This window comes from Carassius carassius, chromosome 26, assembly GCF_963082965.1.
Source record: "Carassius carassius chromosome 26, fCarCar2.1, whole genome shotgun sequence".
NCBI lineage: Eukaryota > Metazoa > Chordata > Actinopteri > Cypriniformes > Cyprinidae > Carassius > Carassius carassius.
Genome location: NC_081780.1, coordinates 7,471,283 through 7,485,447, shown reverse-complemented (window position 1 = coordinate 7,485,447; position 14,165 = coordinate 7,471,283). Strand labels below are relative to the sequence as shown.

The following is a 14,165-nucleotide window of genomic DNA, read 5'->3' as shown; positions in this document are numbered from 1 at the left end:
GAACGTGACCCACCTGAGCTCCAGCCTCCAGCAGTATTTCAACACTTCGAATGGGCTTGGATGCAGGCATCATGACTAGGTGTTAAATTATCCACAAACACGATATTAACTGATGCTTCTTTATGCTTGTGACAAATACTCACCGCTGTCACCATAAACGCTGATCTGGCAGCGGTAAGTTCCATCATTTATTATATCTACTTGATATTAGCATGCGATCAACGTGCTGATAAAGTAAACTTGTTCAGAAAAGCCGCCTGTGCGATTTATTTGCGACACTACGGATGGAATACGGCAAATACGCATAGGATTCTGGGAGATGTAGTTCATCCTTAGCGCGGAATAAAATGAACTGGAATCAGTTGTTTAATAAACTTTTCGAACGTCAAAACATAACTTTTATATTAACGAAGTACTTGTGAAATAGATTTAATCACTGTACAAAATTAAATTTAACCGCTTTGTTTTTGAATAAAAAAAAAACATGATACAAAAATATTCTTGTTTATAAAACATGGATTATCATTCATATTTAACAATTATAAATAATTGTTAGTGAAACGAAGTAGTTCATAAATAAAAACACAAAGTCAGTTTTCCACAAGTTAACATTTTTACTTCGCAGTACAGAAATCATTTAAGCCCCCATCCGTTCAGCGTTTGTTTTTGTTTTCTTTTTTAAAACATTGGTGACATTTTGCACAGGGCCCCGGTCATGTCAATACTGCCATAGACATTTTGGTCCTTGCTAACACATCAGAGCCCTTGAGGAGACCCTGCCTGCTCCTCTCTCTGCTCTGAGGCGAAGGAGAGCTCCCTAACACACACACTAGACAAGCAGATTCCAGACTTACAGTTAAGCAGCTTTTCCCACTGATGTGTGTTAACCTCCATGTTGTAGCCTTAGAACAACGCATAACCCATCAGAAAAGAGATGCACGGCAAAGCTGAAAGAAACCCTGGCCCTTCCGACAAGTAGCACAATGTACAGCTAATAGGGGGTCAGTTATGTCAAATCACATGAGCATATTGCAAAACGAATACTGTGTGGTTGGACACGGATTACATAAAAGATTATCTACACTGTGTGTGCTTGATACTTCCCTTCGATCTGTAAACGCAAGGAAACTGGAGAAATATTGCAAACTAAACATTCAGGATACTAGTTTAAGCACCAGTTGTAATTTGTAGGAAAATAGAATTAATGAATAATCCCTGGAAGTTATTTTAGAAGTAGATAGATTCTTTTAAAAATAAAAACGTGTGCTGTTAAACCTGGCCAAACTCAAAACAGATAATTTAGCAATTTCGCTAAACCCGATCCCCCTCCCCTTGACAGCCAACACCAGTGCATTTTAAAAAATATGCATTTCTTCATATCACTTGAATACATCTTATTTGGCATCTTTGGACTTTTCACATCCCTTGTCTAAGCAGGTTGAGATTAAAGATCACATGATGGAAACCGATTAAAGGGCGTTAATAAACAACCAGTGCAAAATGGATCTCGTTTCCTGATTATAAAAAGCAGACTGGCAGAACCTTCTCCCCCCGCCACCCCCACAAAAAAATGCTAAATTTGTATAACGGTTAACAAGAAATTCCATTAAGGGCAAAACATAAGCTTGGATAGCCAGCTCGCCCAGTTTGGTTGCCATTTTTTTTCCTTTTTCTTTTTTTAAATGTTAAGATTATGATCGTCTGAATATCTGATATTCAAGATCAGCTGGAGCTAGTTTACTGATCAGCACAGTCTCCAAAGATGTCGTTCTTCTTGCGTTCCATTTCGGCAAAGTCAAACTCTGTGCCCGTCATTCGCTTGTAGATGTCTTTGATATCATCGCAGGTTGTCTCAAAGTGGGTCGTGGCATCATAAGAACGAGAGACAAAGATCTAGGTGCAGATAAAAACAAGCTTAATACTATAGTCACTCATGTATATCAAGTGAGCACAATGTAAACACTTACCTGGCTGTCAGATCCCACATCGGTTGGTGCAAACTGATCACTGATGCTCACAAATCTGCAGGAAGGACACATATTGCACAAAATTATCTTATTTTTCTGACTGCATGCATGTCAAAGTTGTAGATATCAGCGAGTGCACATGAACGTACTTCTGCTCAACCGGTTCCAAAAGGTCCAGGGCTGGTTTGATCTCTTTCTCAGGGTCATTGGTCTCCACAGTGGTGCTGACTATGGCTATGTATTTACCCTGGGCTGCCACATTGTGTGCGTAAGAGATCATGCACACATAGATATCTAAAAGGAAGAGATGATTTGAATGTACAATGTACCTTTTAAAAGTTTGGGGTCGGTAATATTTTTAATGCTTTTGAAAAATTAAATGCTCACCAAGGCTACATTTATTTATCAAAACTATAGAGTAAAAACAGGAATATTATGAAATATTATTACCATTTAAAACAGCATTTCTATTTGAATTAATTTTAAAAGGTAATTTATTCCTGCGATGACAGATGAATTTTAAGCAGCCATTACTCCAGTCCAGTACGATTCTTCAAAAATCATTATTAAAATGTAAATTTGGTGATCAAGAAACATTTCTAACTATCAGTAATGAAATATTAAGATTTTTGTGGAAATTCTTTTTTTTTTTTTTTTTTTAGGATTCTTTTCTTAAAAAGAACATAACCGAAATCATTTGTAACATCTTTTGTAAATGTATTTACTGTTACTTTTAAACCAATTTATTGTTTCCTTGCTAAATAAAAATATTCATTTCCTAAAGCTCAAATGACCTCAAACTGTTGAATGGCAGTGTATACCGTATGTATAATTATAATAATAATAATATTATTAAATATGTATTTGTCAATTATATAAAATGTAAACAAGTGGCAAGAAACTGATCCATGACAATATCTCAGATAAGTGTATTAGTCCTTTTATGAATGTAAAAAATAAATTACTTGGACAAATTTGAATTTTTAATTAAAATATTGGAAAGCTACATGCCATTACTTTCTATTCATATTTAAATTCTTTATAAATATAACTTCTAAAAAAGCTTATTTTGGAAATAAATGTGGTATCAAAAATCCTGTAATTACACTTTGTTACTCTCAACCCTAAAATACACCAAGTTTAAAATAATATGAGATTAAAGTAAGGTAAGAGCCCATCGAACATGCAAGCGCTGTGGTTTCCTGTCAAACTAACCATGCTTCCTGTTGACCTGGTTCTGCGGGATGATGATCTGGCAGGAGTTGGCGTCGCTGGTGTTCTTGATGGGGTGGCTCATGATGCAGATGACCCGGATCACCTGACCCACCTTGTTGACTCGGTCCATGACATAGCTGGGGTCGCAAATCAGCTGCTTGCAGCGAGCGATCTGACCGTGAAGAATAAACAGCATTAAAATCACAGCACATTTTAAGGACAAATCAGATTTCACACAGCTTGCAACAGAAACTCACCTCTCCCTCAGATTTGACGCCCACCACTTTGCCGTTCTCTATAATAATCTCCTCAATGGGCTTGTTCAGCATGTAGGTTCCTCCATAAATGGCACTTAATCTGTGAGAGACAAAAATAAACTGCTAGTGTATTTACAGAGTACTGCAATCTAAGCACACTACACACTAGGGATATGCCAGTATCAAATTGTCCTGTTGCAATTAATTGAAAATGCTTTTATTATTTTTTCAAGTCTTAGTTCATGTTAGCTCATTAAATAACACAGTTGCAACTTTCGATTTTATCAACATGTTTTCAAATATTGGAATACCTAAGATGAATGAATGTTCAGAACAATTTTTCATTGTTAGTTTATTTTAAATAATGAATTAACTAATGAAGCCCTAATGTAAAGTGTGAATGAACAATAAAGAATCAAAACACTTTCAAACAATATCTGAATACTGGCACATGTATACTACACAGACAGGTTGGAAAATTATTCGAATGTTAGTAGCAGAGGAATGGTTGGGGAAACTCACCTGGCGAAGCCTTGGGGCAGCTCTCCTAGGCCATAGAGAGGGTACAGATATGGACTCTTTCCATACCTCGCCAAAGACTCGCTGTACAACTTAATCCTGTTTATCGACTCCATGCAGGGCTGATCCAGGTAGCTGGACGGATAGACAACACAAACAGGTTTACCTTCATAGAGCAAACAAGCCTGCGACGTCAGTGTTTTAGGTGACCTTTCTCCAAAAAGTAGACTCAGGTTTTGACTCACTCATCTGTGCGGTAGAGTGCGAGAGCGTGGCCGGTGAAGTCAATAACATCCTGCCCGAGGTCGAACTTTTTGTACACTTCTCGCATGGTGGTCTTTTTTGGGTCCACTCCCTCCAAGGTCTTAGGGTCATTTTCATCAAAGTTGGCAACAAACACGAGAAACTTCCTGAATCGTCTTTTCTCGAAAAGTCCCATGAGGCCTAAAGGATAATTGTTACATGTTAAAATATTATATTGTTACCCCATCAGCTATGACAACATGCACTTTTGTGGGTGGGATGTATTTCAGGAAAAAAAAAAAACATGCCAGCATCTCTTAGTCTGCAAAAAAAAAGAAAAAGGGGATGTACTGAACCGTTTAATGATGCAAAATTAATCATTTTGGAAGAAGGGCGAGACATCCGTAATCATCATTACACTGTAATTCCTCTTCTACTCATAACTAGTAGAGGTGAAAAAAAAATAAAAATCGATACAGTATAGTATCGCAATATTTTCTGCTGCAATACTGTATCGATGCACGGACGCCAAGTATAAATCTTTTAGTATACCATTTGGTAGAATAATAACATTTATTTCTTGACAATCCACTAGATGTTGGTGTTGGAGTTTTTTTTTCAGGAGAGGTCAGCTGGGTTACCTTCAGCATGCAGTAAGTTAGTAAAATAAAGTTGACGGCATTGCAGAAAGTTATCAGGAAAGCCCTTTCGTTTAAACCGGATGTATAGACTTCAGATTTGTAAACAAGGAGGGGATTTAAGTAGGGATGCACCGAATTTTTGGCATCTGAAAATGCGAGCAAAAAAGATAGGCTACGTTTAATAATAATAATAATAATGATAATAATAATATATATGGCGTGACATACAAGCATCACTCATCACTCTTGTCACTGCGTGGTTTGACCATACGCTTAATATTCTGCCCTATTAGTGTTGGGCGATATGGTCATTTGTCAAATCGTCATATCGTCAGCCCGTGAGATCGAAGATACATGATATTATCGTGTATGGGTGGAGCAAGAGAAAGACTCTTTGTTCTTATTATAGCATAACTATTTGGTGTTTTAAACCGCGCAGGCGAGCGAGAGAGAGCCTATGGAATCACCAATAATTGAAAAAATTTAAATTTTTAATAATTGGAAAAATTTCAACTTCCAAACATACTGATAAACTAACAGTAAATATAAAAACACTGCATTTACAACAGCTAGTTCATATATAGTCAGACGGAACTGTTATAACACGCATCCTGTGACAAATTTGCCACATCTGCGCACAGAAGTTATCAGACTAAATGTCAACGGTGAAAATCAATAGTAGATTTCATTTAAAGTTCAACAGTTTGACACGAATATTGGACATAAACGAACATGTTAAATATAAAGTATTTAAAACAGGTAAGTTCATATATTTGGAGTAAATTTGAACGGAACTACTGCATCAGTCATACAGCGCTCTGGACCGCGTGTCTCATGACGAGATCGATGCACCGCCACAGAAACAAGAATGAGATGCATTCTAACATAACTGTGGCATTAAACTCCGTTTAGGCTCGTTTAAAATATTGCACATATATAGACCATTCAGATTACTTTTTTAAAGTGCAATGAAATACTTTATATCTGTAGACGATGTACGTCTGTTTGTGGATGGAGACTTTGTAACAGCCAAAAACTAGGTATTGTGCATAAGTGCATATATATTATGCATATAGAGTGCATAAAAATAATAAAGCGGCAAGCGAACTTATCCATAGTGGTTCTCACGCAGTCTTTCTACGTCATCACCACATAATGTGCGTTATAAATTAAGTAATTGGTCTTTAAGAGAAGGACTACGTGAGAATCACTATGGATGGTAAGTTCGCTTTGCCGCCTTATTTTGTCTTTACCGTATTTTCCGGACTATAAGTCACACTTTTCTTCATAGTTTGGCTGGTCCTGCGACTTATAGTCAGGTGCGACTTATCAAAATTAATTTGACATGATCCAAGAGAAATGAACTTAGAGAAATTAACCAAGAGAAAACATTACAGTCTACAGCCGAGAGAGGGCGCTCTATGCTGCTCCGTGCTCCTGTAGTCTACACTGAGCAGCATAGAGCACCCTCTTGCGGCTGTAGACGGTAAGGTTTTCTCTTGGTTCTTGGTTCTAAATAAATGCGACTTATAGTCCAGTGCAACTTATATACGTTTTTTCCCCTCATCATGACGTATTTTTGGACTGATGCGACTTATACTCAGGTGCGACTTATAGTCCGAAAAATACGGTACTTTGTAATGACAAGAAAGAGTTAATCTCTCATGTTTGAGAAGAACGTGTTGCTGTGTAGCAGCCATTAAATGTGTGGGACACCAACTCCTTGTTTTCTATCTCTTTCATTTTATGGATTTAATGAGTTATCCGAGTCAAATCGAACAACTTCAGCGACTACAGGCTCTAATCCCCCTGTGAGCAGTGTGTGTGTGTGTGTGTGTGTGTGTGTGTATGTGAAATGTGGTGCTGAAGTGAAATAGCCGAATTATAATAAACCGCCTAATAAAAATAAAAATAATAGTTATTATTATTCTAATCTAATACATTAATAGGAAAATGAGCCTAACATCGTCTTGATTATCGACAGAGAAATGTGCTTATGTGGATATGTCTGACTATCGTCGATACATGATACTATCATCTATCGGCACAACCCTGTGTGTTCCGCTCAACTACCGCTCATGCTCACCAGAAAAGCCAAGTCCACTCAAATAACGTGCTGACAGAAAATGTATATGGTATAGACTTGCTCCTGTTTGCAGGTTCACTACTGTGCTGTAACATGGTATACAGCTGTACTGGGCAACGTTGGTAAAATGATGCTACCTCTCCATGACGCTATGCTATGCTCTGTTAATAATAGCTTTGTAGGACTATAAGTACTTGGATAATTAATGCAAGTCCAAAAATAAATAAATTCAACAACTTACATCTGATTCTGTATCATTGATGTGAATAAAAATAATATTGATATTTAATATTAAGGTAACATTACAGTAAGGTTCCATTAATATTAATGTATTAACTAACATGAACGAACAATGAACAATACATTACAGTATTTATTCATCTTAATGTTAAAGAGAATACAGTTGTTCATTGTTAGTTTATGTTAATGCAGAGTGCATTAACTGTTAACTAGTTATCTTTTGATTTTACACTTCTTATTACACTTTTAAACAAGTGTGCATAGTGTGTGTTTTTCATGACTGTACGAACCCTGTTAAAGTGCTGCAACTTCATCTAAAAAAAATGATCTAATATTTATATTTCATGTAACATCAGCTTTATTTAAACTAACATCACTTATCAATGGTGTGATTGGCAAAGGACAAAAAAGCAGGAAACTTTACGGTGCACTTACCATGTTGCGGCGACAGCCCCAACCTACCCCCCCCCCCAACCACACACACCTACAGTGTGTACATAATTTATATAATAATAATAAAAAAAAAATATTGTACTTGTTTTTTGTTTAAATGAATTTCTAAATTAATTAAAAAGGGAAGAAAAAACTTAATACACATCTAAATTAAATGATTGAACAAAAAAACAAATCATAAATGGAGTAATGTGGTACATATGCTTCAAAGACTGGGCAAAATAGGGATGAATTCCAAAAAATCTGTCAATGATTTGCTGCTGGCGTGCACGAAAACTAGCCATTTATTGGGCATTTCTTTTCCTCATTTCTATGGTGTCCTTTACATCTATTAAAAATAACATCTTTATTTCCCTCTATATTTTTGAAAGGTTTCTTTTCTTGTGTTTTTGTTCAGCCATTTTGCCAGTGCTTTATTATAGACTTCTATGATTGCTAATCCACAACAGATGAAGATTATTAGGTTGAACGTTCAGAATACGATTCCATAGGTTATATTTCAGCATGAATTTCGCGAATGAACAGCGATTTTTTAGTAGCACGTAGAACGCGTTCATTTCAAGTAAAGTTTTTGGGAAAAGCGCGTGGAATTGCGGCGAGCGTTTATAACCTTGCACGTTGAGAGCGCTCTTCAGAGCGGGAAACTCGACCCAGATCAGATTTAAGCATTCATTAAAGTGAATCGGTTCAAAGGAGTCATTAGTTCGCAAATCGGACGTGTCATTAGTGGACAGATATGTTCATATGCTCCGCGCATATAACGTTACTCCCAAATATATTTTTAGGTCGCACAGATTAAATTTCAGGAGCATATGCGACAAAAATGTTGGCAATTTCGAGTCTTGTAGAAGCTGCTAAACTTTCTAGCTAGAAGTAAGCAATAACCAACATGACGTTACTTTGCTAAGTTAGCCCAGAATCGTTTAACATTAATGTTATGGAAGCATGACAAAACTGATCAATAGATTGGTTAAATTTTACTAGACCTGCATATAAAAATGGAAGACAATATATTGGATTTGCTTACATGAATCATCGGTGTTCACTGTCTTCATCAGTCAACTGAAGCTGATCACGTGAGTAGATGGTTGGGTGTGTGCGCATTCATAACGGTGCGCGTACACTTTGAACTTCAATCGTGACCAATTATTGGACTACTTGCGGAGTGACATGACGACGAATCAGAAAAAACAAAAAACGTTGACAGCGGTGAGCGGTCATTATGTTTACCAATAACCAACCCACCCCCCCCCCCCCCCCAAAACCCCGCAATTTTTTTTTGCATGATTTACGAGAGCATCATTTTCAGTTCGGAAAAGCTGGATTTCCGGATTTTTCCGGAAGAATCACACCCCTGCTTATTCAATAGTATATCATCAACAACCCTGATTCAGACAATAAAACACTCCAGTCAATTTGGCTATAGACTCTGCCTCAGATGGCAGGTCCATGGGCCGCCCACAGCCTGTCCACTGACCATCTGATGAACAATGCGTACAAAATGGCAAAAGCTGGCTTGAAATCGCCAGTTTCAATCCGAACCTTTTGCCAGGACAACAGAAAAAATTAATGTCAGAAGAAAAATCTCTGCTGCATTTGCAAGACCTTGTGCTTGATCTTTAGGTTATCTGAATCCTAAAAAAAGTCACTTACTGGATGCCAGAGCTTCAGTCTCAGTGGAGGGCACTTTGTAGATGCTGCCCTTTTTGTAGACGAAGCTGCCCTCGATCACTTTGAAGTCCAGGTAACGCGTCACCTGTGTGATCAGCAGCATACGGACCAGCTGACCTATGAATGTGAAAAGGACACAATCATCATCCATCGTATTCTTGAGGCATGACAGAAAATTGCTAAGCAACAGGATAAGTGTGACTGAGGGATCCAGCAGCGCCTGGCGCACAGTGATCCAGAACGTGCTGCGTATTTGGCTGAGATTACAGATTCCAAGTGACGACTGAAATGCAAATGTAAAGTTTGATGTTGCTGCTTCCTACCGTTGGCCATTAGAAACTTGGGAATGAGGTCCACATTCCAGTCGCGGCCCTTTCCCATGGACTCAGGAGGGCTGCCAGGAAGGCTGAAACGCTTGTACAACTGTGAGCAAACCAAGAGACAATGTTAGTGTCTGTGGAGTTTTAGAGTAAAGCTGTGGTGTCAAACAGTGACTTACATCCTCTAGAGGGGTGATGGAGGCACTATCCCCTCCATAGTATGAGTTCCTGTCCATGTGCAGAACCTTCTTCCCCTTCACTGACATGATCCCAGACAGGATGCATTCCTAGAGGAAACACATCAGTGCAGATTCAGTACAACATATCTCAGGCTTGACCATGATGACTCCAGGCCATTCAAAATGCAGACATGGTTTGTGTAATATATTGAATGCCGGTTATTTAGTGGTTTTGAGGCAAGTTGCATCTCTGTAGTAAATAAAATTATACATTGCTGTCCTTGACTTTAACAAAGTTTGCATTATTTGTTTTAAAGATCCAATCCAAGCATACTGACATTATGTAGACATGCCTTTAAAACAAGCCCTAGCACATTTTTGACTTCTTTTCAATGGCATTGTGGAGTAGGTCAAAGGGGTCCAGCAGAGGAACGTCCTGTATGCTTTAAAAGAATGCCACAACTAAAACAGACAGCTTTACTCATCATAAACTGTCTATCATTGTAGCAAAAACAACTTAGCCTAGTTCCACCTTTATGAACCATACAGAAGTGCAGACATGAACTAAACAATCAGCCCATTTAAGGGCTATAGCTAGTGTTATTTAGTATTATATTATTATCTTTTATTTTTATATTTTGTAACGCATTTTCATATTTTGCTTATTTTTATTTCTGTTTTAGCAATTTTACTTATTCTGTGATATTTATCATTTATTTTAGCTTCAGTTTATGTCAATTAACAAAAACTTTTATTGGTTTTGTTAACAACACTATTATAACATTTTTACAACGCTTAAGACAGACAGCTTTGTATAAAAAAAAAAGCTAAAAAAAAAAAAAAAAAGATGAGCATGGACTTTTAAAGAAAATGCTGAAACACTGTCCACTCACAGGCCATAATAAATAATTAGAAACAGTGAACCTACAAATCACGTGACGGAGTGGACTTTACACACAATAGATGCAATCGAATGACACAGTTCACAATGATCTGTACTCTCAAAGCGATTAAAAACAATAACTCTTTTTCCGGCAAACAACGACATCGTTTTCTTTATTACGAGCCCAAATCAAAATCATTTGACTGCAAATTTTAAGACGAGGTACAAGAGTAACAAAACCCATGCGAGTGGAGTCCTTAGCATTATAAATATGTAAGAAAATATCTAAACAAGACAATGCCTGCTTTGCATCACACTGCTAAGCTAGAACAGGTCAGGATGGGATATCAACATAAGACCTAAATCTCAGCTGATCAAAGCTGCTGAATAGATGGCACTGTATTAGTACAAGCAGAAAATGTTTCTGCAATTATTAATTCACAAACTGTTTTGTGGAAAAAGTACACCCAAACGACCCCTCATGACTATACAAACAACTTAATTCAGACATCAGCAGATCAGCTCACGCCAAGATGGTGGTTACCAGAATTTTTGGTCTTGGATAAAAACAAAAATGCTGTTTTACACATCAAAAGCCAATTTGTCATGCCCACACAGCCTAATCAATGTCCTCAGCTCAAATGTCCATGACCCAACTGCTCTCAGCTCAAAGGATGAGTTCATTTATAACTCAAGGAAAAATCTAGCAACAAAATGACTACGTATTAAATCCAAAGATCTTTTTTAGCAGCAATAAGGGTTAAACGTTAACATTCGCTGTACACTGTACAGCAGATCCACACGGCTGATCACCCCCTGCTTCTCCTTACTAAAGAATCAGGCTGCAGGTCACATGAAAGGCCCTAAGAAATGCTCCTGACATTTGTCTCCCTCTTTCATGGCGTTAAACACCTGCTGGGATCCAGCGTTCTGGCTTCAGATGACTCGGCGACAGAAATCATCACGCTCCAGAAAAACACTTCTCCCTCTCTTCTGCAAGTGAAAGCTCAATCATCCACTATTTGATATTTCTTTTGCTGTCGCCTTTTCCCATCAACCCTTTGTAGATGATTCATCACATTATGTGGAGAAAGAGGCGTCTACACAATACGAAAAGGCATAGCTGCCAAAAAAAAAGAGAAACCGTAAAGATAAAGAAGTTTTACTATAAAAGAACAACAAGCCAGTATAACAATTCCTATCATTACATGTTTTACAATTAGCAAGAGCCTTGTAACCTTTTTTCTTAAAACTCAGAGGAGTTTAAGCATCATCGCTCCTAACTTCCATACGCTACACTGTCCTGCTCAGGCTAAAGGGATTATTAAATAAGCCATGTAATGCCAGAACCTTACTATGCTCTGAGAGACCATGCCCTCAAAAACTATGAGGGATTCCTCATAAAACAGCCGAGACAGGAACACTGTTGCTCATTTTTCACTTGCATGACACCCTCAGCTTGCCATTCTTGTCTGATTTGCAGAACTAAAGAGAAGACGTCAGTCTCAGTTCCTCTACAAAGCAGACTGATGCATTTCTGGTTCTCTACTGATAGCCTAATTCACCTCTGCACAAAAACGTTCTCTGTTCCCATCCCATACTTCCTGTTTTAGAGGAACCACTTTGTATAGGTTTCTTTAACAGTTTTACACTAACCCAAGCCTTTAGTAAAAGCAATAAAATATTTATAATTGATATCCACCATCAATAAAATGCAACATTTGTTTTAATGCACACTTGTATCTGGCATGGTTTATGAGACTACTCATGCTGGTTTATAAAAAATTGGGTGCGAATTTTCTTATTTTAAAATGAGAAATAAACAAAATTGTGCACTTGATCCTGTTCAGAAAGCAAGCAAGCAACATTTTCAGGGACTTTCCCAACAAACAAATTACTTTGACTAAAAAGAAAAGTACAGTTGCAGTCAGGTAAAAGCCAGGCAGATGTGGTTTATGACATTTGATCTGTATTATAAGCATAAAACAACTTCCTGACTGAATAAACAGGAATATAAAGCATTGCAATGGAATATGTAATGAAGGATTTCTGTTTCACTTGAGGGTGTGGTTGTTTACTGACCTATGTTGACGCATTAAGTTCTCAAAATTGGTTCATTGTGTCATTTAATTTTAAATAAATCTATATGAAACAATGCTCCACCCTTAATACAACTATAAAGTCAACCTCTTGTTAAAAGAAAAATAACACCTCAACATCGAGGAAGCCTCTGGAAACATTATAAACTACGTTTTAAAAAGCAGATAAAAATATGCATGCTAACAATTTTATGATTTTAATAATAATTAAAAACATCTAACAATCACCTTAGAGAACATTAACAACCTAGACACAGAACGCAAGCTGTGTAGCTGGCACTGTCAAAATATGAATGCCGCATTGCAAGCGAGCTATCAAAAATATCACACTAAAATAATAAAACACAAAGGGATTCTTGGAGCGTTATTAACATAATAATAAAAAATACGGCATTGCAATATGAATAGGGTTTGCGTAGTCACAAAACACCGTCAAATTTGTAACTGAGGCCTGTGAAGCAGCGTTAGCCGCAGCTCTGAGCGCCAATAACTATAACTGATGCTAAAGTTAGCATAGAGACAGATTAGCACAACTGTACAGATACAATGAATGCCGATTTGCCTGAGGCTAACACTAGCATTGTTGCTAATTAGCATATTCAATAGAGTTCGAGTGGCTGCTGATTAGCATGATGCTAAATTTAGCATGTTAGTAATTAGCCTCCTAATGTCAGCGGTACAGTAACAGCACCGCCTAGCAAGATCGAAACAGCCTCTGGCTGTGGTTTTTCTTAAGATTTGTACATCATGTACGCGAGCGTATTTGGATTAGATAATATTCAGATACCGTCAGCCCGGTTCCCAACACGATAACGTCGTATTCTTCATTCATTTTTCCTCGTCTTTAATCCCCTTTTCCAACGCGTCGGCCCGAAGAAAATGGAGATCTTGCAAAGCTGGAAATGAAAGAAGTGCGCTGTCACGTCACCCCCCCCCCCGGTGGGTGTGACTGAAGTGGGCGGGGCGTATGTGTCTGCGCGTTCTATTGGAGGACTCTGTTGTCAATCACAGTGAGTGAATACCTCGCCCCTGATCACCAAACAGAACACAACCTGCATAAAGTGGGTGGGATTTTGATTAATCCAAGTGACTCGAATCGTTAAATACGTTCAACAATAAAGCTAAGACATAATACACATATGGCTCAGTTTATAAATTATCTATCAGTTTATTTGGATGTTATGGTATGTAACGGTTTACCCCTGATGAAAACTAAAAGAAAATACTAAAGTGACTCTTTCTAAAGGTTATATCGTTACTCCAGTAGGTGGCGACAAGTTTAGCATCTTTGCGTTATGAAATAAATCATTCACCCACTGTCTTTTTTTGTGTTTAACGTCATCCCCACCCAGTGTCGTTCCGATTAAACAGATCGACCAGTAATTCAAAAAC

General features: G+C 37.7%; 1 protein-coding gene across 1 annotated transcript; it reads right to left on the bottom strand.

The window, feature by feature from the left end:
- Positions 1-594: 594 nt before the first annotated feature.
- On the bottom strand, positions 595-13,718 carry LOC132105672 (rab GDP dissociation inhibitor beta-like). The gene is made up of 11 exons (XM_059510961.1): positions 13,561-13,718; positions 9,792-9,899; positions 9,616-9,715; positions 9,275-9,409; positions 4,204-4,402; positions 3,962-4,093; positions 3,440-3,539; positions 3,183-3,354; positions 2,117-2,261; positions 1,968-2,022; positions 595-1,893 (listed from the first exon to the last, which is right to left on the bottom strand). The coding sequence occupies exons 1-11, from the start codon at positions 13,603-13,605 to the stop codon at positions 1,738-1,740; spliced, it is 1,347 nt and encodes a 448-aa protein (XP_059366944.1). The 5' UTR covers positions 13,606-13,718; the 3' UTR covers positions 595-1,737.
- Between the last annotated feature and the right edge of the window lie 447 nt (positions 13,719-14,165).

What these genes read in the sequence shown, in the direction of transcription:
- LOC132105672 (XM_059510961.1), bottom strand. Translation starts at nt 13,605, where the DNA reads ATGAATGAAGAATACGACGTTATCGTGTTGGGAACCGGGCTGACG. An exon ending in CAAGTTTCTAATGGCCAACG is followed by an intron (nt 9,410 to 9,615) that starts GTAGGAAGCAGC and finishes TCACATTCATAG; the next exon opens with GTCAGCTGGTCCGTATGCTG. An exon ending in CCAGGTCAACAGGAAGCATG is followed by an intron (nt 2,262 to 3,182) that starts GTTAGTTTGACA and finishes TCTTCCTTTTAG; the next exon opens with ATATCTATGTGTGCATGATC.